Source organism: Barbus barbus, assembly GCF_936440315.1.
Source record: "Barbus barbus genome assembly, chromosome: 40".
NCBI lineage: Eukaryota > Metazoa > Chordata > Actinopteri > Cypriniformes > Cyprinidae > Barbus > Barbus barbus.
This window is the reverse complement of record NC_136718.1, coordinates 8,832,297-8,860,240: the sequence shown is the minus strand read 5'-3', so window position 1 is coordinate 8,860,240 and position 27,944 is coordinate 8,832,297. Positions and strand designations below refer to the sequence as shown.

General features: G+C 36.4%; 4 protein-coding genes across 7 annotated transcripts in view; 1 reads left to right on the top strand and 3 right to left on the bottom strand.

Annotated features, from left to right (window-relative positions):
* Positions 1 to 64: 64 nt before the first annotated feature.
* LOC306859997 (eukaryotic translation initiation factor 4E type 3-like) lies at positions 65 to 5,464 on the bottom strand. Of its 3 annotated transcripts, none has more exons than XM_079401494.1 (7): positions 5,119 to 5,464; positions 3,895 to 3,967; positions 3,404 to 3,498; positions 2,852 to 2,912; positions 2,643 to 2,709; positions 2,410 to 2,565; positions 65 to 1,818 (listed from the first exon to the last, which is right to left on the bottom strand). In XM_079401494.1, the coding sequence occupies exons 1-7, from the start codon at positions 5,292 to 5,294 to the stop codon at positions 1,772 to 1,774; spliced, it is 675 nt and encodes a 224-aa protein (XP_079257620.1). In that variant the 5' UTR covers positions 5,295 to 5,464; the 3' UTR covers positions 65 to 1,771. The 3 variants fall into 3 exon arrangements, with proteins under 3 accessions (XP_079257620.1, XP_079257622.1, XP_079257621.1); XM_079401496.1 differs by having other exon boundaries at positions 5,039 to 5,428; XM_079401495.1 differs by having other exon boundaries at positions 89 to 1,818; positions 5,109 to 5,428.
* A 544-nt stretch (positions 5,465 to 6,008) lies between these two features.
* On the bottom strand, positions 6,009 to 16,842 carry LOC306859583 (RING1 and YY1-binding protein A). Its single transcript, XM_079400683.1, has 5 exons — positions 16,672 to 16,842; positions 16,125 to 16,250; positions 11,264 to 11,845; positions 10,078 to 10,170; positions 6,009 to 8,326 (listed from the first exon to the last, which is right to left on the bottom strand). Exons 1-5 carry the CDS (start codon positions 16,695 to 16,697, stop codon positions 8,077 to 8,079), a joined length of 1,077 nt encoding a protein of 358 aa, XP_079256809.1. The 5' UTR covers positions 16,698 to 16,842; the 3' UTR covers positions 6,009 to 8,076.
* A 953-nt stretch (positions 16,843 to 17,795) lies between these two features.
* LOC306859929 (serine/threonine-protein phosphatase 4 regulatory subunit 2-A-like) lies at positions 17,796 to 25,960 on the top strand. 2 transcript variants are annotated; one of them, XM_079401346.1, is made up of 9 exons: positions 17,796 to 17,959; positions 18,827 to 18,908; positions 20,595 to 20,765; positions 20,863 to 20,956; positions 21,087 to 21,124; positions 21,257 to 21,331; positions 21,683 to 21,820; positions 22,874 to 23,157; positions 24,378 to 25,960. In XM_079401346.1, exons 1-9 carry the CDS (start codon positions 17,926 to 17,928, stop codon positions 24,725 to 24,727), a joined length of 1,266 nt encoding a protein of 421 aa, XP_079257472.1. In that variant the 5' UTR covers positions 17,796 to 17,925; the 3' UTR covers positions 24,728 to 25,960. The 2 variants fall into 2 exon arrangements, with proteins under 2 accessions (XP_079257472.1, XP_079257473.1); XM_079401347.1 differs by lacking the exons at positions 17,796 to 17,959; positions 18,827 to 18,908 and adding an exon at positions 18,992 to 19,025.
* The window catches only part of LOC306859928 (E3 ubiquitin-protein ligase PDZRN3-B-like), a gene marked incomplete at its 5' end in the record, with an annotated part of 44,034 nt that continues 41,455 nt past the window's right edge, over positions 25,366 to 27,944 (bottom strand). Inside the window, one exon of the mRNA XM_079401345.1 lies at positions 25,366 to 27,855. Coding sequence (XP_079257471.1) covers positions 26,365 to 27,855 — 1,491 coding nt within the window. The 3' untranslated portion in view covers positions 25,366 to 26,364. The remainder of the gene's footprint in view (positions 27,856 to 27,944) is intronic.

The window sequence follows — 27,944 nt, the reverse complement described above, 5'->3', positions numbered from 1 at the left end:
TACATTAGTATTTAATACATCGTAAATGCATGTATTTGAAATGAAAGACACTACATTTTTTCTTGAAATAAGTGCAGTAGTCATATTTCGAATTCTGCTTTGTGTTTATTCAATATTTCAAAACCTATAAGCAAAAGAAAGGAAAAAAATAACATAACTGATTAAATACATAGAGATAAACAAAACATTCTGTGAGTGAAACCCTGGGAGAACACAAGGCACCATTCCAGAAGATTGACAATCAGTTTGAGGTTTCAGATCCTGATTGGGAGCCTGGAAAACCGACAAAAATGCTCCAAAAAATAAACTAAAAAATCCATGTCAGTACTCGCATCTCATTGAGGGATCAATGATGGGTAGGAAAAGGCTGAAATATGAAAGGTCAGCTGTATGTACAGGATATTTTGCACATCCCTGCCCACATGAAGGACACAATCATAATTGTGCTTTTTAGTGCATTAAGGGACCTGGTTCATGATGCAGGTCTTTTTGGGCTTGAAGTTTCTGATTTGACAAACCTAAATAAAGTGGAAAAGACATCAGTAAAGACGAATGTGAGAAACACGGTTTTAACTCTCTAAGCGAGATCAGAAGGACGCAGACACGTGCAGATCACAGACGATGATGACTTATAATACAGGAAATCAGAAAGGAAATCTCTTTGGTACTGAAAAACGAAAAAATGTATGCTCTGATGATTACACAAGTCATTTTCAGTTTCATAATTTGAAAATATCTACACTAGCTCCCCTCAACTCACAAGTTGTCCAACATAAGCATCCATCCAAACACAATAAAACAAACTACAACGATAAGCACTCTGAAACAAGCCACAGTGTGATTATAGTGAATAAAAAGGCAGTTAGAAGCAAATGCATAAGTAAAAATAGACTTAATGATTGCAGACAATGAAAATATTAAGCATTTGGACTATTGTGACAAAGACGAGACACTAAGCGCCTACAGCAACACATAGAACAAAATGCAGGATATCAACCACAAGGCAGTAACCAAAAAAGAAAAGAGAAGTTCAACAGTGCTATGACGCCATTCTAAAACAGCTTTCATTTACATAAAATACTACAGGAGGTCTAAATACAGTTTTTTAAAACATAAAAGCAAAGCAGTTTGCAAGATGCAAGAATTTACCCTCATGTGATTAATACAGGATTATTTAAATTTACTTAAATATCAAGTTTAGGGTGAAAATGTGGAATTGCATATACATTTTTTCTGTATACTTACAGTTATAACCAAAGCTGTTACACCCACTTACATTTGCTCTGAAATCAGTAATAACCTCCAAGCCAAAGAGTTTTTTTCCAAAGACAAATGTGCAATACTTTTGCATAAAAGAGTTCCCAGAAGCAGATTAAGATTAGCCTTAGACCTTTTTTTAGTCTGAGGATATGCCTAATGTGTGTCTAAGGAAAAACAGCCCTAAAGAGTTTGATCCTAATGGATTTTCTAAAACATGATGACAATTGGCAACATTGCTCTGTCGTGATGATTTATATGTGCTACTGTATATGTGAGCTTTATTGATATTGCCTAAATATCTGTTATGAGAAAACTCCTTACGAAAAGCATGGAGGGATCATCTGCAACACTTATAACTTAAAAACAGGGCTGTAACATTCCCTATGTGATATGAAACAACCGCAAAACCCAAGAGTTCTGTTCGCCCAGGAGGGATTCTTTTTCCGTTTTCAGTCCATTTTCTACGATCAGTCCAAAAACTGGGAAAACTGTGGTGAATGTGCAAAGCTTGCTAATGTCTTGAGCGACCGCCTTCAAATGCATGGTGCTCCTCGTGTGCTGAAAAAACAAAAAAAACAATTCTATGATGTTTTTGCACTTATGTGTTAATTAACTTAACCAAATCTATAAATTAGTGCTGTCAACCGATTAATCGCGATTAATCACATACAAAATAAAAGTTTTGTTTGCATAATATATGTGTGTGTTCTGTGTATATTTATTATGTATATATAAATACACACACATACAGTATATATTTGGAAAATATTTACATGTATTTACATGTCTATAATTATATTCATATAATTTATATTATAAATATATATAATTAATATATAAACATAACCTATTTTTCTGAAATATATACATGCATGTGTGTGTATTTATATATACATATTAAATATACACAGTACACACTCATATATTATGCAAACAAAACTTTTATTTTGTATGTGATTAATCGCGATTAATCGGTTGACAGCACTACTATAAATACAATTAATTTAATAGAAAAATGTATAACATTGTATCAAGCCATTAGGGTTTCATAGGAGTTCTCACGCAACTATTGTTACAACAATAAACAGTGAGCTCTCGGCATGGACAGTGTGGCATGCAGCGAGAAGAATGTAAACCGCTGACACTTACGTTTATAAAATACTGCTTTAAAAGATATCTGTGGAAGAAGTTCATAGATCCTTCCTAAAACATTTGCCTCATTGGCAAAAGAGGCATTTCCATTCCAGACCTGAACCACATCTTCTCGTTCTCTCACACTGACACTTACTCCTACCACCTCATCCTCTAAAAGACAAAAAAATATTGAATTTAAATGTTATCAGTAAAATACATAATTTAATTAAACATATTTCAGCACTCACCTGATGCACAGTAATCTGTGAACTGTTCACCAATTGTAGCCAATAGCAGCTCCTTCCACACAGCTGACTGGTAGAAAAAAAGCATATGGACAAATTATATTTTGGCAGTGATAACACACACCAGAATGTATGGGGAAAATGCTCAATTTGTGTATTTAACATATTTACATTATGCAGTCAGTCTACAAGTCGAAGTGTAGCAGACTTACTGTGCTCTCCTTTGGCGCTTTCATTTTCCAAACACCTCCCTTGGCATTGCTTTCCTCTTCCCTGTATAGACAGAAAAAAATATTTTTAAACCAAATGGTTTATATAAATTGTCCCAAAAGGCATTTCCCAAGCTAAGGCCAGATATGCATTCCAGTTAATAAAATTTGTGGTCATAAGATTTAGCTTTTAAAGGAAGTGTCTTATGCTCACAAAGGCTGCATTTATTTGATCAGAAGCACAGTAAAATCCGTGAAATTATGAAATATTATTACAATTTAAAATAACTGTTTAATATATTTTAAAATGTAATTTATTCATGTGATGCAAAGCTGAATTTTCAGCATCATTACTCCAGTCGTCAGTGTCACATGATCCTTCAGAATCCTTCTTGAGATTTGCTGCTCAAGACCAAAAGAGCAGCATTCATTTGAAACAGAAGTTTTGCAACAAATGCCGCTTTTGATCAATTCAATGCATTGTTGCTGATAACAAGTATTAATTTCTTTTAACAAAAAGAAAAAACTTTTATTGTGAACTGGCCGAAGACTCACCATAGTGGTCTTCTTTCTCCTCGCATTAAGTGGTAGCTACACCTCAGAGGGAGGGAGGACACAGTAGGGATGTTGTTGTACACACTCCAGAAACTCTTTATGTTATGAAAAATAGGTGATGCATAATATATCAGCAACAATATTTTTCCCAACTGCAACAGTAACCTTTTTTCTGCTGGTTTACAAAACTATTAGACACCATTACGGTCCATTATAATATTTTAGTGCCTAATTTTATTTTAAGTCATATACAAATCTAAATGGAAGCGCTAATGAATTGGAAAGATGATCAAGCACAATATTGAACATAATAATCATCAGTTATTAGGTTCTGTCAAATTTGGGCTTGCCAAATTTGCATACATCTCAATTAAAATGAAACAAAAACAGAAACTTCACCACATCTTGATTAATATATCAAAGGACTAGTTTTGGTCATGCAAAACATATAAAATTACAATTACAAAATGACTTCTAATCGTAACACCTACCTGTACAGTGTGGACGGTGTATATCTTTTTGAGATTTGATTCACACTCTGCTGCCGTTGTTCCCGGTAATGACCTTGAAGATATAAAGAATTAAAAAGAATTACAAAATGCACACTAATAAATAGATTTCAAAAGAATAATTCATTAAAAATAAAAATTGTGTCATCATTTACTCGCCCTCATGTCATTCCAAATCTGACTCTCTCGGTCTTCTGGGGAACACAGGTGAATTTCTTAGTAATATAATCAAAAGAATGGCCAAGATAATAAAAGTGAACTGTTGCTGTAAAGCTTCAAAATGACAAATGGTTGCTTGAAGTGCTGTGCTTTTTGTCATTTTGAAGCTTGGCAGCTTCATATTATGTGATAAAAAGCTATCGAGACATTTTCAGAAATTCACCTTTTGTGTTCCATGGGCAAAGGAATATCATAATTTTGCAATGGCATGAGGGTGAGTAAATAAAGACAGATTTTTTGGTATACTATACTTTAAATAAGACATTTTTGCACTACACTAAGCCTGGCACATCATCCATATCTGTGTCATAAACCATAAGGGTGTTATCTCTGTCTTATGTCAAGTGCAATACAGTGCTTGTGATCTTGCCATGAGACACAAGCATTTCACAATCATGAAGGCAACCAAATGTCAGTCTGATGGTAAACAGGACTTCAACCCTTTGAAAATCATTGCCAAAAAACTGCAGAGAGAATTTTAAGGAAGCGAAGCTTATGTGAAATTATATATAGCTTTGGTTATATATCAGTTTTAAAATAGCATGCAAATGAACAATCAAATCAACTTAGGTGTGGTTATTTCACAATTTTAAAACTTATTCTGCACTAACAGTGCCCTATATTTTAAAAACTCCAACAAAAACTAAATGGGCTCCTGACAAAGCCTTGAGGTACACCCTTACCATATTACTCTGTTGATTTACAGAGAACATGAAATCTGATATTAAATAACAACCATGACCTACAGGTGACTCGACCTACTTTACTAAGTTATTATATCAGCTCTGCGTTATGACACTCTTAAAGCTTACAAATACTTAATACAGGCGCCTGAACCATCTATTAGTGTGAGCTGTGCTCCTTAAGAAACTGAAAATAGTAAGGTTAGCTATAAAAATAGAAATACCAATCTTGGGCCTTTGTTGATAGGCTTGTGGATACAGAAAGTCGAATCCTTATAACAGTAATATACCAACATCAGCCTACCGATCCAGCCAGAAGGTCCACGGGGAGTGCAGCGGCAGCGAGGTGCCATCCTCGATGTGGTTTGTGATGTTTTCCAGCTCTCTCTCGTCGATGTGGATGTCGTTTTCTGTGGAGTTCACAGGGCTGCTTTGTGTCGCCGTGTTCAGCTGCAGGTTTGGGGCTGCAGGAACCGCCATTTTCGCTTTATTAGCGCTAATCGATGTGTGAATGTCTAGCTGGGAGATCTATAACAATCTCCACATCCACAGAGAGACAGATTATTGATGCTGAATCATTTGCCGCTCACCGACACAACAACAACAGAGTCGGATCGGAGAGAGTGAAGTCAGACGCAGCTCCTCCTGTCTCAGCCGCACTTCAAAATAAAAGCATGCAGACGCATTTTAAAATAAGTGGCTTTAATTTCAAAGGTTTAAGCGTTTATTCAGGCAAATTCCTAAACTGATAGCTGTTTTCTAGCTGCTCCTTTTGCTGGTAGACCATTACGGCGTTAAACCGTGTTGATATTGTTAATAAAAACATGAAATAAAGCCAAAATAAAATTACATATAAATATTAGATGAGAATGACCATTGAAAATAATTTAAAAAATTAGATAAATACATAAAATCAGCGAATGATAGTTCCTTGGCAGTGAAATAAATTAAAATGAGTGCTGTCAAAATAATCGCATCCAAAATAAAAGGTGTTGTTTACATAATATATGTATGTGTACTGTGTATATTTATTATGTGTATATGTAAACACATACACATGCATGTATATATTTCAGACATTTTTTTATATATAAAATATATTTATAATATAAATACAGACATGTAAAAATGTTCAAAATATATACTGTATGCGTGTGCATTTATATATACATAAATATAAACAGTACACACATTATGTAAACAAAAACTTTTATTTTGGATGCGATTAATGGTATGACAGCACTAATTAAAATTTAATAGAAATATGTAGTCTATTAAAAACCTTAAAATGTCAAAAGTGCATAAAATTATTAAAATAAAATTAAAATAAAGCTAAATAGAAATGGAAGAAATGGCAAAGGCATATCAAATTACCATTAAAATAAAGCTAAATGGAAACATGTAAAAAAAAAGGCACAGTTACTAAAAATTATATTAACTATTTTATCATAATAGTTATTTATATTTTGAATTTGCTTATTAATTTTAGTATATTATAGTATAAGATTATGATTAGGGAGGTAAAGGTGATATTTGGAGCATTGTAACAGTTCAGACCAGCTAGAAACCAGCTATTATGTACCAAAACACAGCTAAAACCATGTTACTGCATCAACATCCTTTGTTTGCCCTCGGATTTAAGGGTTAAGGGGTTAGGATTGAGACCTACAACATTTCATTGATGTTACAGTAATTAATGGAACAACAAGAGATGTTGATCTAAGAATATATGTCTTGTCTAAATCACACTGGGAAGGTTTGCTAAGATCGTGGTAGATTCAATGGATATCTAATAGACAATTAATGAACGTGTAAAAGAGCTTGTGATTCTATGCACCCGTTTTAAAGTCAAGATGAAGCAGAAGTAGCGACAGACCTCTTCTTCCATATTGCAATGTATATGAGTTCAACAGATTATTAAAACAGAGAAAAAATATTTGGGAGGGGCTTAGAATCAGATGATTGGATGTTGACATGTAGATGCAGTTAAGCATGAGCTTGCAGTGGCAGGACTAAATGAAGAATTCCTGCATACGTCACCAGAGAGAAGTCTGTTGTTTTCTATGGAAGGTCCAGTTATGACATTGTGATTAAACATCATGAGGTCAAAAAAAAAAGCATATGCATGGATGAATTGTTCACAATAAGACCAACAGCATGCATTCAGATTTTCACTTCATATACATTGGTTACTATACAAGAATAAACTGCTTGTAGAACATCTAAATGATCACATCAAAGTCCCCAAGATGCTTTAAGACCATAATGAGTTTCAGAAGGGTTTTATTAGCTTCATAAGCTTCTAGATTTTTAACAAAGGTCAGAATGAATGTGTAAACCTGTGCAAATCATCCTTGTGGGCGAGAAGACAATTTTTACAACACAATGCTAGGTTTATCTTGGTAAACCGTAAATATACTGTATGAAATCTCACAAATAGATAAGCTGCTCCATATTCCAACGGTTTCTTTCTCCACCCGTTCGTTGCCATGAAGTTGAATAATAGACAGTACTGTGAATCTCGATATAATTTTACAAGAAATATGCAAAGGTTTAAAGTCTAAAAACAGAGCAAGATAAAGAACAATATTCTAAATACTCTCTTATCATCTTGTGAACCACAAAACATGTCTACATGGTACACCGTATGGATTTCAAAGTTGGCCTTGAATTTATAATACTGTAAACTCACATCATCACAGTTTGTGTTTCCACCATGTAAACACACAAGAGTTTGTCATATGAAATAATAAGGGAACAAATCTCCCTGTACACGGTGATCTAGCGTGATCTTATTGTCGAGAACTCGCTTTCTACAAACAGCTGCAGCAACAGATCATTGACTCAGAGCTGTCTGAGAGATGGAGGAATGAGCTCAGATACTGTACATTTAGCATAAACGATTCAATGTCCTAAACACAAAGTCAAAACAGCCGTCTGCACGATTTAATGACAATGAATAACAATAATGCAAACTTCGGAGCGCCGACTTCCGTGGTGCACAAACATGGATTATATCTGGAAGGAGTAGGGCACAGAATATACAGTGGGTCTCGGCGTGACAGTGACTCACGTGAACATCAACACATCAATCTACAAGGTGCTCCACGAGGGTTTCGACAGGTACGCTTCTGCCGATGCGTCAAGATGGACATTGTCTGAATGGATTGGAAAGATCCCTCTTCCATGTACAGTTACGAGTGTGGCTGTAGGAGCTCCGGGCCTTGCCAAGTGAGATCGCAGTGTGTGAATCTCTTCCCCTTCACATGGTCTCATTGTGGCCGGAAGAATGGTCTCTTCTGGGGGTGGAGGCGCGGGACGACCCCTTGTCCGTGCTCTCTGAGCTGGAGCTCAGGTGCTGCTGTTCAGAGCCAGCGCTGGAGGTGACAGTGGAGGAGGAGATGGAGGAGGAGCGAGTCTTCTCCGTAAAGTCTGTGATGATGACAGTCACGTTGCCCACCGTTATAGCGAGCTTCTGAGCCGAGCTCCTGTCCACGTTCTTCAGTTTAGGTCTGAAGTGTAACAGAGGAATGGAGAAAGAAGGAATTACACATCAACTTTATTACTGCAGCGTTCATTGCGTAAAGACTACTAAATGGATATTTCACCCTATATATATATATATATATATATATATATATATATATATATATATATATATATATATATATATATAAAAATGAAAATAACTCAAATATATATTATTTTAAATAAACATATTGGTTGCCAGGAATAATTTCAACTACAATTGAAGAAATATTTTGAAAAACTGTTATATCAGTGATATCAAAATACACAAATGGTTACAAAACTGTAAGACATTCCTTATCTGCAATACACAAAGATATTTTAATTAATTTTAAACCTGAGAGATTTCTGTCACTCCACTGAAAGTTCATACAACCAAAACCTTCACACATCATAAAGTACAAAAGACACTGTAAAATTAATCCATATGAATCGAAGAGACACAATCTCTTTACATATTTTTATTTGACACTTATTCACATAAAAACACTAATTAACACACATACATAGAGCACATTGATTATGGTAAACTAAAGCTCAAATGTGCTTGCCTGATGTGCGAGAACCAATCAGGTTTGTTCTTCATATACAGAAGCTCAACTGTACATGCAATGATCTTTTTTTTTTTGTCTTGTGTCTTTTGAACCATCACATTAGAATGAACATTCAATGGAGGAACAGAAAACTCTCAGTAAAAAATCCTCATTTGTGTTTTAAAGTTGAACAAATATCTTGTGGGTTTGAGAAGTAATTAATGACAACATTTTCATTTTTTGGGTGAATTAACCTTTTAAATATAAAGCAAGTTAGCAACGTTAAAAGGTGCGCCAAGTAATTTTTGGTTGTTTTGGCTTCAAAATGTAGTATTTGCTGTAACTACATCATGAGAGCCAAATTATCTTCCCCCAAAAAAACTAGCAGCCATTTCAAAGTGTGATGCAGCATCATGCAAAAGCAAACGTTTTTGTAGCCAATCATATATTTACTCTGCAAACAAACTTGTCTTTTAATAATAGGATAAAGAGAGTACTGAGCTTCACGTGATCCATTATAAGTGGTGGGCTCTCTTATGTACAATAAAAGTTTTTTTCTTGGCCTCTAATATGACTATACAAGTCTTTACCTTATGTAAGTGCATACTTTCATACGCTTTTGTCAGAGCTACTTTTCACATCATTAGGAATAAACTACTGAGTGTATCTTTAAATGTTTAATTCAGCCCAAAGTTCTGAATATGATCATCCAGTTTTAGCGGTCTACATTGCAGCAAGTTAAAGAGCCCATGGATTATGCAACTAAAAAGACTATTAGCTGCTCACTGTATTTCCTCTTAATAATGCAAAGCAGTAATGTGTAAACTGAATATGAGGTCTTTAGTCGAACTCAAGAATACTCTAATGCAGGTACTAAAAGCCTGCCTTAAAATCACAATGTAACATAAGTGGCAGCAGATATTTTTATGTATTGTGATGTGCATCCAAATGTAATGGATTACTGAAAATTTAAAAATGTTGGACAGGGACTTGGTTCCATCCACTAATTGTTGACTGAATGCAGAAATATCTGAATGCAAGCTTGTAGAAGTCCAGCATACGCCACCAGAGAGAAGTCACTCCGTTTACAGAAAAAAAATTCAATCACAACAAGATCATTAAGATGCATTTAGAAAATAATGTGAATTTCCATTTCATGCCAACTTTAAAACTATAGAATAGCAGATCAGCTCTGAACTTACCTTGAAATTACAGATTTGTTATTCTTTGTGACAGATTTGCCAGCCTTCATGCTGTTACTTTCCCCAGCTGGCCCCTTCTGAATGAGTTTGGGCCTGTAAATGTTGATTCAATATGCCATTAGTAACGATTACCATACAACTTTCCCCACACTTTATAGACTGAATCATTCATGTGTTTTATAGCAATTCTTCACTGGTGTTTTATTTTACATTTACATTTATTCATTTAGCTGAAGCTTTCATCCAAAAGTGATTTAGAAATGAGGAACATGCTTTTCTCATTGAAGATTAGCAAGTGAAATATCACCAGTTGAGTTATTAATTTAATAAATTATCCAATAAATGAATACTATTGTGTGTGATACTTGAACTGCTCCCGTTTTAATCAGCTCCGAATAGAAGTAACCGAATAAAACCTTCATAGAGTGCAACAGTGACCATCTACTTCTCAGTGGTTCCAGAACTATTTTTCCCATTCATTTTTCTCATAGGGATATTAAAAATGTTTTTCAGAATTCTAAGCCTTGAACCAAACCAACCAGCTGCAAAGTGAGTGAAACATTACAAATGAAGTATAAAACAAAATCATACAAAAAGGTGCAAGACTGTGTACTTAATGGCTTTAATGAGGGAAAGAACTACAATCCCATGAAGCATTGCAAATATGAATCAAATTAAAAATGGAGAAACTATTAGTTTTAAAATGTTGCTTATAGCACATACTTAAGTAGGACACCAACTGCAGTGCTTCACGTAATTTGACGTGACTTGCTCATTTTAATTCTCTGGTTGGTGAAGATTCATTTGAACAATCATGGGTAACGTAGTTTTTCACAAGGATTTCCAATGCTAAACAAGATCATTTAAAAAAAAAAGCTGAAATAATGTGGATTAATGGCTTCAACAAAAGCACATACCATTTATTAACAAACTCACAGCTCACAGCTGGCCTGTCTTTATAGGTTTATAAATTATTGTTAAAAATCAGTTCCCCTGTGGAGAAAATTGATGGGATTTTTAATTCTAGAACCCCACTGTTATAAAGTAAAAATACATGCATTATCAGAATAAAAAGAATTTGGCATATGCGCTTGTTAACTTTGACAGCCCTAATACCAATATCTGATTAGATCAAACTAAAAGTAAAAAGACCACTTGCAGAGCATGGCTGCATAAAAGCACTCACTTCATCTTCTTAGCAGTGGGTTTTTTACTGGGCGTGAGGCTTTTAGGTCTCTCTTTGTGTTTCTCCATCATGGCTCTCTCTATTTTTCCTTTTTTGAGTTCCTCTCCCTCTGCACCCATCCTCTCTGCCGGCTGCATCCCAGAGCCTGCCGTGTGCAGATGATCTTTATCCATGTGCTCTCTGTGAGGCTGAAGTTTGTCCAGCATTGCTCTGTCTGTGTGCTCTCTGTCTGTTCTGTTGTGCTGCTGCTGCTGCTGTAGCAGCTCTGGGGTCAGTCCTGCTCTCTCAGGCCTCCTGTCTGTATGGAGCGGTTGTGGTTTGTCTAGACCACGCTCCTGTCTCCGATCCTTGTGAGAATGTCCACGGTCCAGCTGACCTCCCTCCAGACCTAATCTCTCTGGATGGTCGGAGTCAGGGTGGAGACTGCTGAGTCTATCCGAATCGGAGTTGTCCATGTCGAAGTGCTCGTCGTCAGGCAGGTCTCTGTCTGTCCTTTCCCTTCTTTCTTTCTTGGTTGGGGGTGGGGCGGCGTACTGTTGAGCGACCTGCTGTGCTACGAGTTGAGAGTTTATCCTAGGCTTTCTGGAAAAGAAAATGTCACCAGAAATCAAGTGCTTTGTCAATAATACTGATGCCAGTTTACAGAGTGCAATATCTGAAATTCTTGCACTGCTGTGCTGCACTACAATATGAAGTGCTCCGTTTGTTGTTAGGATAACAAAAGGTTTAAAAGTTACAATTTTAGGCTGGTCTGCCTCAGGGGTCTAACAGAGCTCAATGTCAAAATGATTAAGATGGCCAATCAAATCAAAGTAGGTGTGAAGTGTTGAAAGAGCAGAGTAAGATGGATGTAGCAAAACATCTAATATTTGTTTTAACTGTTTTACTATAAAATTGTTGAATGACCGACAGAAATAACCAGGCTGTTTTGAAGTCAAAATGTGGTGTAATTTACGTGATTCATGTCATTTTTAACTGAATATGATGAGAAAAGAAACATTTTGACACGTTTTTTGACATATTAGGCATACAAACAAAAGTGCATCTGTTTAAAGTTTCATTTGCAAATATTTCAAAATGATTACTTGCCAACTAGAATTACATTTACATTGTCATTTAGCAGACACTTTTATCCAGTAACGATAAAGGCACAGAGAAACGATATCGTTGGAATCCCTTCCAGAACAATTCTTTTCCAGCTGATGAACGATACAAATACTGACAGCCAATCAGAATCCATCCTGCTATAACGAGCTTGAGAATTTAAAGCGGCAGACGCACGTGCGCTTAGAATAAACAGGCGATATCGTTCGCTGGTGTGGACGCTAATATCGTTATCTTTATCGTTATCGTGCTTGGTGTGAACGGGGCTTTACACTGGAACAAATCACAACCAACACAAGAGCAATATATAATAAATAAAAAGAAAACAGATAGAATAGAAAAAGAATAGAACAAGAGGCTTTTTTGCTTTTTGTTAATTGTATAATAAATAAAAAAATAGATAGAATACAAGTTAGTGTTAGTTTTTTAAAGAAAACAAGCAGTAAATGAATAGTGCAAGTCTAAAAGGGGCAAGTTTTTTTTAAAAAAAATTATAGAAATAGAATAGAGAGTGCTAGATTAAAAATGTAATTAATGACATTTGCTGTACTATTTCTTATTTTAAAAAGGTTATGGCCTTGGAGTGAAGGACAACAGATGACCAAAAAAATGCCATTTAAAATATGATGCCAAAGGACCCTCACACAAGACCATTTGAAATAGTAAAGATTTTGAAATAGAAAATAAACATTAACAAAACCTTATTTTTTCATGCCAGCTTTTGCCCTAATATATGCTCAGTGCACTTTGGACACATCTACTAATTCTTTATTAAAACTAATTTATATATTAATGTTGATAGTACTATTATTAAAACTATGAAATTACACAAATGAATGTATTGGAATTATAGAATGATTTCTGAAAAAAGACTGGAGTAATGATGCTAAAAATATAATGATGCTTTGCATCACAGGAATAAATGACATTTTATGTAATATATGTGACCCTGGACCACAAAACCAGTCTTAAGTGTCAGTTTTTCGAAACTGAGATTTATACATCATCTGAAAGCTGAATAAATATTTTTTCCATTGATGTGTGGTTTGTTATGATCGGACAATATTTGGTCGAGATACAATTAGTTGAAAATCTGCAATCTGAGGGTGCAAAAAAACCTAAATATTGAGAAAATCGCCTTTAAAGTTGTCCAAATTAAGTTTTGTAAAATAAAAATTAAGTTTTGATATATTTATGGTAAGAAATTTACAAAATATCTTCATGGATCATGACCTTTACTAATATCCTAATGATTTTTGGCATAAAAGAAAAATGGATCATTTTGACCCATACAATGTATTTTTGGCTATTGCTACAAATATACCCCAGCGACTTAAAACTAGTTTTGTGCTCCAGGGTCACAAATGCAATATATTGACATAGAAAACAGCTATTTTAAATTGTAATAATATTTCAAAACATGACTGTTTTTACTGTATTTATCAAATAAATGCAAACGATCACATAAATATATTTGGTAGGCACAAGAGACCACTTTCAAAAACATGGAAAAAAAAAAAATACATAATACACTGGCTGTAGTGTATTACATGGGGTATTATTAAAATATTTTAAAATGTGTATTGGCCCTTTTTAAAGGCTGTCATTATATATGAACTGATGCAAGGGGGAACAACAACTTCTAGAGGTTTGGAAAAATGCTGTGCTTATTGACCAATGCAGATACTTTCCAAATGGCAATTACTCGGATGATACATTAGGTCTATCAATAATTCAAACACATGAAGTTCATGTATCGGTGTCCTCAATACGTTTTTCATACTGGCACAGCAAACAGCGCTGCTTTAAGGTTATGAGCGAGGGGAGTATTCTGGGTTTAAAACATTACCTCTCTGAGTCAATTTCAGTTGGAGAATCAAAGTAAATACATGTGGATCTGAGTCAATAACACCCTGCTGACAGTTCAGGTCTTTGATTGGTGGCTCTCTATGATGTTTTCTAATTACATTACCTGTTCCAGACAGCACATAAATCACCATCCCCTAATCTTATTAAAGATCAAAATTGCGTTAATTCAGCTAAATAAATACAAATTACATTATTCTCTTTGCTGCAACATCATAAACACAAATCCTTTCTTACAACACCTAGACTGGAAACATTACATTGTTTTGCACCAATTAACTGTGATTATGGAGTATTACCGCAGTTTTGAGTTATGCAAAAATCCTCTCTAACAAGTGGAAAAAATACTTTGACATTTTTTGCATTATTAGAAGTGTGTGGTCCACTTCACAGCATGAGAATGGCTTAAAAGAGAGAGAGAAAGGGTTTCTGTGCCGGTTTGTTTGTGTGTCTGTCTGTGTGGTACCCTGCTGATTCCCTCAGCTGTTGCTACTCTGGTGTGTAAGAGTGGCCAGACATAGACGACACTCACTCAAGTCAGCAGCACACCTCAGAACGGCGTAATAAATCCGGCCTCATCAAACAACCTCTCTATGAGAGAGCAGGGACTGATCCTGTTGCTTTAACAAAGCCAGAAAATCAACATTCAAGCATGCAATTTATGCCAAGAGGAGATGCCTGTGTGCTTCACACCATACACAATACATGAAAAGACTGTCACTTTGGCAGAGATATGAACACCTGCGATAAACCCAGTGAGCACTCGCCACATTCATCCCACTAGAATATTAGTCTGAAAACAGGTAATGGAGCGAAACATAAAAGGGTATGGTGTTTCTTTCATGATCTGTCAATTTTAAGAGCAAACCGTTTGAAAAAAAAATTAAAGATGAAACATTTTGCATATACATTGGTGTCCAAACGTCTGAGACCACGTGATTTTTTTTTTTTTAATTTTCAGAATTTAACAAAAATATTTTATAGTTTAGTTATTTTTTTAAATATAGCCATTTTAAAATTCCTCAAAAAACATCTGATATTTTTTTTACAGAGTTCAATGCCACACATTTGCTTATTTGATTAGTGACCTAGAATTGTGTCAGAAATATCCCTGCTGTATCCGATAATCCACTTTTGGGAAATCTTAAACAGCTAAAATAATTATACACTACCATCTGTGCTTTGCTTTTGCAAAACAACTACGAACATACTGTATATCTACTACAAAAAAATGCATTCTTTTTCACCATTGGCCTACTGGTGAGGAGATTCCCCCCTTGTATGTAAAGCACTTTGAGTGCCTAGAGAAGCGCTATAAATGTAACATTATTATTATTATTATTATTATATATATATATATATATGATCTTTGATTTGACAGACAGACCCCTTTCCTCATCTAATCCACTTAAATATCATTTCAGAGACTATGGCTGCATGCCATAGGCGCCAATAATACCCTAAACTCTAGCACATAAGATCATCAATAAGATAACATCAGTGCATTAGTGACCACAGCAATACATCAAGCCATGTGTTTCATATTTTGCACAGTACTGAACAAACAGCACGGCGTGCATAACACCGCACTAGCAAATCTGAGATGTTTAAAAGCTTCATCTTGCAGTTTCCCATTTCCTATAGGATCACATAATGGGGCCCTGCGCACAGACCAGGATACCTCCACAGCAGCCGGATCCTGCCGCCTGTCCTAGACCTAGAGTGTCATTGAAATTCTACAGGAATCATATGACGTCAGTATGGATAAAGACACAATCCACAGCAACGAGACAAAATATCAATGTTGACATCTTCACTGCAAGCATGTGCATTGCGTTTCTGATGGTTATGGATGCATAGCTCCCTCTTATAAGCTGCAGTGTCACTTTACCTTGTAGATGTACCTTTCCGCACATCACATATACTGCATTTGAATGCCTCTGCACTGTTTTTGAAGGTGCAGACGCTACAGTCCCAAAATCCGTTGTCTGCAGAGGGCTTGGCTTGTCTTTTTGGCCTGCAAGATTTAAAGGGAGAATTGGTTAGGGTTTTTCAATAGCATGCTGCACCCTAATTAGTGCAAATGTCATCATGTGCACTACTAATACTACATGCTGTATTGAGACGCCCGTCCTCCACAACCACACTATTACACTCGCAATCTGATGATTGTGCATGCCTAAAGGGCAAACTGGCTTTATCTGGTGAAAAAAGGCGAAGAGAAAAGAAGAGAGGAGGCGTTTCCTAAATTCCCTTTGTCTAAAGCTGGATACCAGGAGTCAGGCAAGGCTCCGTATCCGCCATGGCTGCGCTTTTTTCCGTTAAATCCGACCAGGAAAAATAAGTAGACTTTAACCGCATTACGCGGCTATTCGCCGGTGTACACAAACGCGCGAGATGCTTTATGGAAAGACAGAGAGAATTAGATGATTCTATACCTGGATGGGCTTTTCTTGTCGCCCATAATGGGAGAAACACCGTCTTCCAGAGGAGGGGGCTTCTGTAATGTACAGTGTGAGCTCCAGACAGAGCCGCTGCTGCTGTTATCGCACACTTGCACTCGCTGACCGCTGCAGCGCGAGGCGTCGGTCCGTCACGTGACCTCGCCCGGAGCCAATCACAACTCGCGCACATTTAAAAGTCTAAATGTTTTATACAGAAATGTGTTCCTTTGAAAGTGCGACCACTGCAGATGGCATACCTTTACTGTAACCTGTGAAGAAAATGAGCAACAATTACAAATAAATAAATGATGGCGTGCTTCATAGGATGAGTCCAGATAAATTGAGACTACACTGAAAAAGAAATCTAATTAAATCATGAAAATAAACAGACTCTTTTCCACAAAAGCTTCCACAGTTCAGATCTCATTTAACGTTACAGTTTTAAAAAAGACACGCAAGTTTAATGACACTTTATATATGTATTAAGCTCTATTTGTGAGATCACAATGGAACAAATTATAGAAAGACTTTAAATTAAGGTTAGCAATAATTGAGAGGAGAAGACACTATTTTTTCTTTTTATTAAAGAACTTTGTTTTTCGTGCATACACTGCCTCCCTCTGGTTAGCTTATAATTTACAGTGTCTTGCAAATATATTTGCAAATATATTTAATATATTTAATATATTGCAAATATATTTAAACTCATTCCATTTTATTGAATTATATATCCATTCATGTTTACAACCCTGCTCTTCGTTTTCCTATAATTAAGTTCCGCGTTCTAAAATGTCTTTGTTATTATTCTGTTATTCTCTAGTGCTATTATTCATCACATGGTATTGATAAATGCATCCTCATAATAAGCAAGACATAAAGCATCAGAACCAACCAGAACTGTTTTATTATACGTGTTCTGGATTGAAAAATCACTGCCTCTGCCTAAATAACTAAATATTAGTATGCATACGTTACAAGTTCCACTTTTTTTTTTTTTTTTTTTTTTTTTTTGTAGGTTACAGATTGATATATGAACAAACAAACTCGATTGTTTCTCGCTCCTCTATGCAAAATGAAGTTTCCATCAACACGAGGCTCTGCGCATGCGCCGCAGCAGCAGGCAGACGGGTAGTGACGTCACCGGCGCCATATTAAAGATTTGCTGCTGTTTTCTCCGTGTCGCTGTTGCTATCTTTCTGTTTCCAGCTGGACTCAGAGAGACCGCAGAGTAGCAAACATACATCCACAATGGAAATCGACACACTTCTGGGAGCATTTAGAGGTACCGCAGGCACCACCTGACCAATAACGGTTAACAGAAAAGGTTTGGTAAATTCGTTAGCTTGTAAGCTAAGCTAGGAAATCAAACTAGCAGCCGATGCTAGGTGCTGATCCAGCGGGGGAAACCATTAAATATCAAGAGTAATCGATATCGATTGGTTCTCAACGGTACACAGAAAATGTGTTTGAGTTGATTTTGTTGATGTACCCGGTCGGAAGTTGATAAAGTGCTCTGCAACCCAGCAACAGATAGAAAGCCGGTTAGCTCTGAGCTACACTGCTGTTACTATGTGAGCACTCTATACACAGGCTTATTTAACGTTACTGTCAGAAACTTCTTACTTGCATTAACTTAGCTGCATAGTCAGCAAAAAAAGTTTCTCGGGCGCTTATTTGTGTGCCATAACTTTGTAGAAGAGTGTGTATGGGTTATGTAATAATTACAGAAGAGCCAAAGTTGCTGAGTGATGTCTCGAAACTGTCATATATCATTGATGCTGACTTTGTTTACAAACTCAAGATATTAGATCGTGTACAAATATTATATATATGTATGTATGTATGTGTATATATATATATATATATATATATATGTATATGTATGTGTGTGTGTGTGTATAATGTCCATAATCCAGATTACCTCCATGATCATATTGTAAATTTTCCAATTCAAGCACTGTGTCTGTAGAAATTTCAGTTTCAAAGTGCTCCTTTGCCATTCGTCATACAATATTGCTGAAGCATGAATGCACACTATAAACAATAACCAAATAAAGTAAGGTATCGGTAATGTTATTAAACAGAATGTGCAATGGAATAAAATAATTAATACTAGAAGCTTTATTATATGCTTTGTTGTTCACTGTAGATTTCGAGAAGAAAGGAGAAAAGGAAACCTGCCCCATTTTGGATCAGTTTCTATCGCATGTTGCAAAAACAGGAGAGACCATGTAAGTTCAGTTCTCGCACACACAGATTCTACAGATGCTGTTGTAAAGAGGATATTGCTTTTATAGACAAACTTTTTTTCAAGGACACTAGCCTGGTTTAAACCTCGGGGAAAAAAGGTAATTTTGACTTTGTCTCACAATTCTGAGTTTGTATATTACTGTTTTTGAGTTTATATCTCATGATTCAGGACTTTTAACATCTCACAATTCTGATTTGTTTCCTTCTCATAATTGAAAGGGTCTGCATGGATCATAAAATGTATTCTTTGAACAAAATGTTAATTTTATGAATGTAATATTTGTTTTTGTGCATTAATATGAACATGTTAAATGTGCAAAAACATTTTCTGATCAAGACAGACCTATTTGTCCATAAAATAATCACGCTTTAATAGAGAGAAACTGAAAATTCCAAGACAATAACCAACGCGACTCGAAGTCAGATTTCTACGTCAGAACCCCCCCCCCCCCCCCACACACACACACACACACACACACATACACACACACACACACACACCCCGAAGGTCAAGTTAATTTGATTTAATTTTCTCTGTAGCACCAGATCACAACAGAAGTCATTTAAAGTTACCTTTTCTATAGAACAGGTCTTGTTCTTTTATTAAACAAACTAAATAGCCTAATGTTATTTATCTTATTTACACGACAGCATGTCATTTCTGTCTCTACGTTACATGCTCGATACACAAACGTACGCGCACCCACAGGTGAGCACACTCCCACTAGTATTTGTAAATATTAAGCCGCAAAACGACTATTTAAATATGAATTCTGCGTGTTTCTGTGTTAATGAATGGGGCAGATACGCAGTTTTGTTTACTACTTGTACTGACGCTACTGGTGATTTCAGCATCTGTTGTCTCACTAAATGAGGACATAAAATACATGAACAACATCTCTAGAACTGCTCAAACAAAGTGCTGTCAAACAATTAATAAATGTTTTTGTTTACATAATATATGTATGTGTACTGTTTATATTTATTACGTGTATATATAAACACACACATGCATGTATATATTTAAGAAAAGTGTTATGTTTATATATATATAAAATATAATTATTTATAATATACATTATATGAATATAAATATAGACATGTAAATATTTTCAAAATATATACTGTATGCGTATGCATTTATATATATACATAATAAATATACACCGTACGCACACGTATATTATATAAACAAAAACGTTTATTTTGGATGCGATTTAATCACGATTAGTCATTTGACAGCACTAGTAATAGGCTACTACTACTACTAAAATGATTAAAACCTTATTTTAAGGAATAATCAATATTTATTTAATGCTTTAATTGTAACATTAAATAATAAAATTAGCTTAATTTTCATTAATTAAAAGATAAATTAATGTTGTATGCCTTAATGTAAATACACAACACAGAATTTCTGAAGGAGAAAATTATAAGGCTATTGTTAGAAGAAATTAAACTTGTTTAATGATTTTAATTAATTAATTAGACATGCTTTTTGATGAATAAAATTGTATTCAACAATTTAAAAGGAGTCCAGAAAAATTGCCCCCCCCCCCCCTGTCACTCACGTGAGGTCTCAACATCAGAATGTGCTTTTAGAGTAAATTATTAATGTGAAGTTTTTCTTCTATCTTCATTTAAATCATTGCTTTCTACATCATTAGGATTCAGTGGTCTCAGTTTAAAGGTTACTTCCTCTTTAAACTGGAGCAAGTGATGGATGATTTTAAGGCCTCGTGTCCAGAGCAACGGGGACCTGCCAATCCAAACGTTGAGTACATTCCCTTTGAGGAGATGAAGCAGAGGATCCTTAAAATCGTCAATGGATACAACGGGTAAGAGACGACATGTATATTCCACAGTTGGTCTATAGTCCCTTTTTAAAAACAGAGACTCAAATTTCAATTAAATTGATTTTTTTTTTTTTTTCAGGATTCCTTTCACTGTTCAGCGTCTTTGTGAGCTTCTTACTGAGCCAAAAAGATACTACACAGGAACAGACAAGTTCCTCAGGGGTGTGGAGAAGGTATGTTGTGTTCAAGGAAATAAACGAACAAAACTTTGGAAATGAATTTTATTTGTACCTTGATTTCTGAAGGTGTTAAAGCAGGTTAACTGTCTCTGCTCGGTTTAAAATAAATAATTTTCATTTTCAGAATGTGATGGTGGTCAGTTGTGTGTATCCTACCTCAGAGTGAGTTCAACTCTTTCCTGCTCTATTTGACTGTTTTGTGAGTGGGCAGCTTTCGGTATCAGTTTTCAGTGATGCTTGTAATTTGTGCAAAAACGGTTGTGCTGTTCTTTAATGCATCTTTTATTTTTACAGGAAAAAAGGGTCAGGTTGTGTGAACAGAATGAATGGTGTCATGTTCCCTGGCAACACTTCAGCGTTTTCAGATAGGTGAGTTTATCACTTTCAGAATCAGAATGAGCTTTATTGGCCAGGTATGTTTACACATACAAGGAATTTGTTATAGTGACAGAAGCTCCACAGTGCAACAGATAAGGACAGGACACAGATAATAAAATAATAATATCCAAATAGTACAAAGCAGAAAAAACGCAGTATATAATATAGACAATTATGTGTATGCAGGTCTGATATGTGCGGCCTTTAACCAGCATTGCGGAAACTTTGTTATCAGCCTCATGGGTTACTAAACCAATTCAGTTTGAAATGTTAGCGCTGACTATAAAGAGAGGCTTGTTGGATTTAATTTTACTGTCTGATGGCTTGATGTGTCTTTGATAGAAATGTGAATGGTCCAGGAACACACAGACCACTGAACAGACCAAAAATCTCCCTGTCCAGCAGTGTAGCTACCAACGGCCTTCCTGACAGCACAGAAAGCAAAGAACAAGTCTCAGAGCAATCAGACAGAACAGTCAAGTAAGTGCAAAATGCCAGGATGTGATACTCTTGTTCAATAGATGTAGACCTATTTTTGATAAATGAGGAATGATTTTTTTTGTATTTCTTGTATTTTTGGAAGAACTCATTAGGTTTATTAAAGTTGCAGCTGTTATTTTACATATTGAGGTAACAAGGTGTCATTTGTTAACATTAGTTAAGGGAATGACTAACATGAACAAACAATGAATAATACATTTATTACACTATTTATTGATTGTTGTGAATGTTATTTAATGAAAATAGTCGTTCATTGCTTGTTCATGTTAGTTCACTGTGCTTTAATGTTAACAATCACAACTTGTGATTTTAATAAATGTTAAAATTAACATCAGCTAAAATTAATAAATGATGTAGAAGTATTGTTCATGTTAAGTAATGAACCTTATTTTAAAGTGTTACCCATATTTAAATTCTTAATATTTTCCACAGCTGTCATTTTACGTATCTAACTTCCTAATATATATATATATATATATATATTTTTTTTAATTGCAGTAAATTCAGTTTATAAGTGATTTAACTTGATTTTTTTTCCCCACACATTTCATAGTTTCTCATTTCATCTGAAGCTAAAGAAGTACTTTAGCTTTTGAGGGGGGAAAAACACTTTTTTTCTGTGGTGAAATGACACCACAACTGTGGGACAATAATTTTTTATGGATAATTTTCATATAATGACTATAAAAATGGTTTATTTCACTATTTGTTTAGATTATAATGAATAATAATTCATTATTTTGTTGGATTTTCATAGTTTGATCAAAGTGTGTTACAACAAAATCTATACTTAAAAGGCATTTGAAAGTAACAAAAGTAAATGAAGGCATAATAAAGATTCCAAGACAGTTTTAATGTCTCCTTTATATAACAAAAAGCTGAAAATTGTTAGTTATAAAATGAGAACAAAAAAAACCCTTCAATTATAAATAGATGACTTCAAAACTTGGCATGAAAGCCACAAAACTCAAATTATGATTTCATGGACTGTGTATTCAGAGTTTAAAAACTGTTTTTGTCTTCTTTTTTTAGTGAGCCTTCAGCGTCGGAAGCAGAAGGTTCACACGGTGGTCCAGTGAAGTGTAAACATCGTGAAGATGACGATGCTACAAACACTGAGACTCATGAAGCAAAGAGACTCAAGTTTGAAGAGGAGGAAGATGACAATGAGGAAGGAACAGAGAAAGAGCTGGATGAAAAGCAGTCGCCCTGCACATCGGTAGCAGAGAGCTCATCGGATGTACCGCAGTCCTCATCAGACGTCACTGCGGAGGTGAAGGATAATAAACCTGACGAATTCGTCACTGAAGACCAAGGTACAGTGCACTCACTACCAGCAGAACTATGTTGAGTGGATATTGGCATACACATAAAGAGATATTGCTTCTAACATCCTGTATGGACTGAGATTGTGAATATCAGATCAATTATAATTGAAGCCTCTGGACCTTGCCCATTCATTGAAGGTTATTTTATGTTATCTGGGACTGTCAACTGCTTGTCCCAGGCTGTTTTGCTTGTTTGGTCCAAACCTGAGTCTCATCCCACCAAAGGTCTTTTTTAATATTGTATTATGTGACTCAGATCCACAATGCATTGGTTTTATCAACACGAGTACCACCATGAGTACTAGAGGCAGCCGTTTACCACTGTAGCTAGGTAACCGTTCAGGGGAAAATGCCAAAAATGGAAAGTGCTGTTTGGTTCACTTTTTTTTTTTTTTTTTTTCCCCACTCGTGTTTTTGCTCTTTTGCTGGCAAAAATGAATCCTAACATGCACAGCAAAGGCAATTTCCGCAGACATGAGCAGCAATGAAAAATGCATTATACTATAATAGGCTTCCACATAATAAACCAGAGTACTTTCGTGCCATTTGCTAACCGTCCTGGAGTTCACATAAACCCTGTCCCACAATCCCATTTTGAAGGTTTGGTGCGCAGCCTCATTCAGAAAATGTACTCGTCTCCCTCTGCCAGTCAGTCTGGTGTTTAAACTGGAGATTTAGCATGTCTCGATGGAGGATATATCTGGGTAATCGCAGGCTTTTAGAGCTTTTTTATGTCTCGTCTTTGTTTACTTTGGAGGTCTAAAAGCAGGGAAGTCCCCACTATCTGATAGCTGATGAAGCCAACTGGATGAGCAGTGAATGTCTTTAACAAATAAAGAGATGTTTGTAATAAATGCTAATGGTCAGAAGTTTGGACACAACTACTGACTAACAACTTGGCTGTTAATAACTTTTTTTTTTTTCGGTGGAACTTTGGTTTTATAAAGACGTCTCATTCAGTCAAGTGTGTCCAAACTTTGAACTTTTTATTTATTTATTTTGTACATATTGTACATTCCTCAATGTACAAGGAATGTGGGTGACTGAAAATCATAACAGGCCACAGGATTTGGGTTCAATCATTGTAAAATAAGCCACTAATATAAATTTTTCTTGTTTTATTTCAACCAGCTTGGTCATGTGAGTAACTGCTGTGCATAGCAGCAGCTGTTTGCATACATTTACGTTTTCTGCTCCTCTCTCTGCAGAACCCTCGAGTACACAGTCAGAGGTCGTAGAAAACGGGGTTGACAAATCCACTTCGGACGATTCACCCGATCTTTCCCACAATCAGGCGACCGGCACTGAATCAGATCTACCAGAACAGCGGTCGGAGAGGGAAGAGAGCGCCGAGGCTCAGGACACGGACGAGAGCAATGACCCAGTCAGCAGCAGCAGCAGCAGCAGCAATAACAGCAGTGACGAGGGAGTGTCCAGTGCAGAGACTCCATCTGCATGTCCCAGCAGTTCCACAGAGCTGACGGCAGAGGGCAGTGCCACTGCAGAAATCAGTTCAGACAGCTCAGAGACTGCAAATGACACCATGGAGCAAGACTGAAGTTTGGCCGCACATTATTGATTTTTACACTCTACTGTACAAAACCCCAAAAATCACTTATCCTGCGAGTTTAGCAGATCCTTTATAGACCAGGAGAGGAGGGCATTGTGATGACCTCTCGTGACACATCTACTCCTTATGACCCTTCTTCGGGCATCTTCTCTTAATGAGCTAAAAAAAACTGGAAGCTCATCTTTCTGGTCGTTGAGCGGAGCGTTTGCCATTGAGTAACTCGAATGCCTTGTGTCCATGGCGGTTTTCTGTAATTCTGTTCTAATCATGGGCGTCCATCAACTCCACATCAACACCTTCTAAAGCTGATGGGTAAAACGCCTTTCATTTCACGTCAGATCTCTCTCCTGCTCTACTAAAAGTGAAAAGTTGGCAAACCTTTGGTTTGTGTGAATGTGTGCATATGTTTGTGGGGTGAGGGGTGTGTGTGCACTTCCTTTAGTTTAGTCCAGTCTACGGATGATCTCAGGATTCCCGTTGACCGGCAGACCAGTGTCTAAACATTCCTTGAGAACACCCCTTTCCCCTCATATTGCCTTCTGCATTCATCTGCTGGCTTGTAGCACAAAGTGCTCAATAGCAGCATTAGATCGATTTCCTTTCTTTGCTATTTTTCTTTTATTTTTAGGTTCTTTGATTTTAACTGCCTTCCCAGCATAGCGCCGACATGTATTAAATGTATTAATCCACTGATGCTGGTAAATAGATTCTAAAATGGACTAATGTGATTTTCCATGCACTAGATGATCGAGTGCTGTTGGTTGCAATGTGTAACTTAATATAGTGAGCCTGTCTTTTCGACTGACATATTATGCTTAACCACTATTGAGCCATCCTTATGTTATAAGATTTTCATTTTGTTTCATCAAACAATGGCAAACAGTTGTATAAAGGTTAAAATGAGCAACACTGTCAACACCAACATCTCTTAAACTGTACTTTTCATGCTTCCTACAGACATGTATACAAGCTGTTCTACCCATACCTATTTCCACAGCTCCTTTTTGATATGTAGAATTTTTAAATTAGATTTTGTAGATTATAAGTGTTCACTGCTTTTGTGAAAAGTGAAAATTGTATGATCTCCATGTGAACTGAATGCTTGGGCTTTCAACAGTATTTCTGAAGAGCAATAAATGTTCACATTAAAAGCAGTGATATGCTTAATCTGTGGCAACCAGAGACATTTCTAACATCTGAATAAAACTCTTTGGAATATCAGGTCATAGACACAATTCATTTTCAAAGTGAAACCTAATATTGCTAGCCATCACATTTAATAAGTGGGTGATATGCAAGTAATGGGCAGTAACTGCAAATAAGAGCTAGAATTTCACGTAAAATAGATTAGCATGTTCTTACATTAAACTATGAGTCATTCAATAAAATATTTCAGTACAAACTGCAATGTTAGTGCAAGTTCTATAAAGTATTAAGATAGGAAATCTGTAGTTTGTTTGAATTCATCAACACGGTTATGTACACAAACTACTGTGTCTCACAAATCTCTTTCATACTTAAGTCTCTAAATGACCCACCTCTTGAAATGAGGCAAGATTTCCCACACCAACCCTTACATAATTTTACACAGTAAACTAGTAAAGTGCCCTAAACCACGCAATCCCTTATACTGTGGTCACAGAAAGAAAGGAATTATGTAGTCTTGTACCATCTGTGGACATTGTGCCATGTGTCAGCAGCTCCTGAATGGTCATCCAATTGTCAAATATCCTCTTGTTCCTCCTCTTCATCATCTTTTTACGGCTAAGCTGAATAATATCAGGCTCCTTCTTGTCGTCCAGTGCTCCTGCTTGTTCTTTGCTCTCTATGCAGTACTGCTTCATGAGTTCCCGCCGCTGACGCTGTTCTTTGGCTAGTACCGCATGCTGCTTGCGCTCCTCCTTGTTCCAGTATCGACCCAGTTTTAGTTCGCTTGCTGCATCGTCATCTGTAGTTGCACTGCAACGTTCTTCTCGAATACGCAAAGCTCGCTCCTTCAGAAGCTGGTCCCTGATGGGCCTTTTGGTGATATACCTTGTTCCATCGCTACGAATCTTTACTTTCCATCCCGTCTTGGGCCTGGACTCAGTGGGGTTGGTTTCTGCGTTCTTGCACAGGCTAGCTAAGCTGACTTGACTCTGGGCATATTCCACAGCTGACTTCTGCTGGATAAGTTGCATGTAGCTTTTGTAATGTTGTGCATGGGCTGGGATGTAGGTGTTCTTGTATGAGTAATGATGTAAGGAAGTCAGAAGACTCTTCCTTGGGTTCTTTTTCTTACTCTGCTTTCTTTGCCCCTGATTTGTAACCTCTGGATCTCCAGGTAAACTCTTGGTAGGGCTGATCTCCTGAATGGGAGAGAGGTTATGTTTGGAGCATGCTGTTGTTGAGTTGCGTCTATGCATGGGAGAACCTTTACTCTTGTCTCCAGAAACCATCCTTTGGGATTCAAGAGAATCTGGTTCCAGAGTAGGATGCAAACTCCAGCAGCTCTCTCCAGTGTTGTAAGCACTAGTGGAGCCTTCGTTGTCCACTTGGTTATTGATGAGGTCCTGATGGACTTGCTCAAAAAATTGCTTGGCACTAGGTTTTTTGGCTTGCTGGTCACCACCTTCAGTCTGAAGCTTGTGTGCTTGTATGATACTCAGGCATTCCAGCTCAATGTTCAGCAATTCTTCATTAAGCATCAGAATCTCCTGATCATCACAGTCTACATTAACCCTCTTTCCATACAATGTGGCATCATGCTCCAGAAATCCCTGAAGATTGTTACCATTCACAAGAGATTTCAATTCAAGCAGTTTCCGGAAACATTCACATGCCGTGCCAGGTATACCAAGGAAGTTTCCACTGTCTCCATTGTAAGCCGAAAGGAAGGAGTCATTGCTTAAATGTATGTCCCCACTTTCGACAGTGTCCTGATTATAGTTGTACTTCTTGTGGTTTTCTAGGAGAGTGTCACAGAGGGAATTCTGGTCATCACCCAAGATGTCCTGCTCTGAGCTTTCATCATTACGAGTGCTTTCATCTGTGCGGCCTACGCCGCTGTCTTTCTCATGCTGGTTGGATAGTAAAGTAGCCGTATCTGTAGTGCCTCCATCTTCTTCATTTGTGCTCTGTTAAAGAGAGCGGGAAAAACTTTTAATAGCTTGCAAATCACTTTTATAATGAGGATAGCACCTTTTAATTGGATGAAGCAAGCAAT

Coding starts and splice junctions, on each gene's coding strand:
- LOC306859583 (XM_079400683.1), bottom strand. CDS start 16,697: ATGGGCGACAAGAAAAGCCCATCCAG. Junction 11,846..16,124: donor CGGAAAGGTACATCTACAAG/GTAAAGTGACAC, acceptor TTTCTTTTCCAG/AAAGCCTAGGATAAACTCTC. Junction 10,171..11,263: donor CCCACTGCTAAGAAGATGAA/GTGAGTGCTTTT, acceptor CAACATTTACAG/GCCCAAACTCATTCAGAAGG.
- LOC306859997 (XM_079401494.1), bottom strand. CDS start 5,294: ATGGCGGTTCCTGCAGCCCCAAACCTGCAGCTGAACACGGCGACACAA. Junction 2,710..2,851: donor AAGCGCCAAAGGAGAGCACA/GTAAGTCTGCTA, acceptor TTTTTCTACCAG/TCAGCTGTGTGGAAGGAGCT. Junction 1,819..2,409: donor TAAAGCAGTATTTTATAAAC/GTAAGTGTCAGC, acceptor TTGTTTTTTCAG/CACACGAGGAGCACCATGCA.
- LOC306859929 (XM_079401346.1), top strand. CDS start 17,926: ATGGAAATCGACACACTTCTGGGAGCATTTAGAG. Junction 18,909..20,594: donor GCAAAAACAGGAGAGACCAT/GTAAGTTCAGTT, acceptor CTACATCATTAG/GATTCAGTGGTCTCAGTTTA. Junction 23,158..24,377: donor ATTCGTCACTGAAGACCAAG/GTACAGTGCACT, acceptor CTCTCTCTGCAG/AACCCTCGAGTACACAGTCA.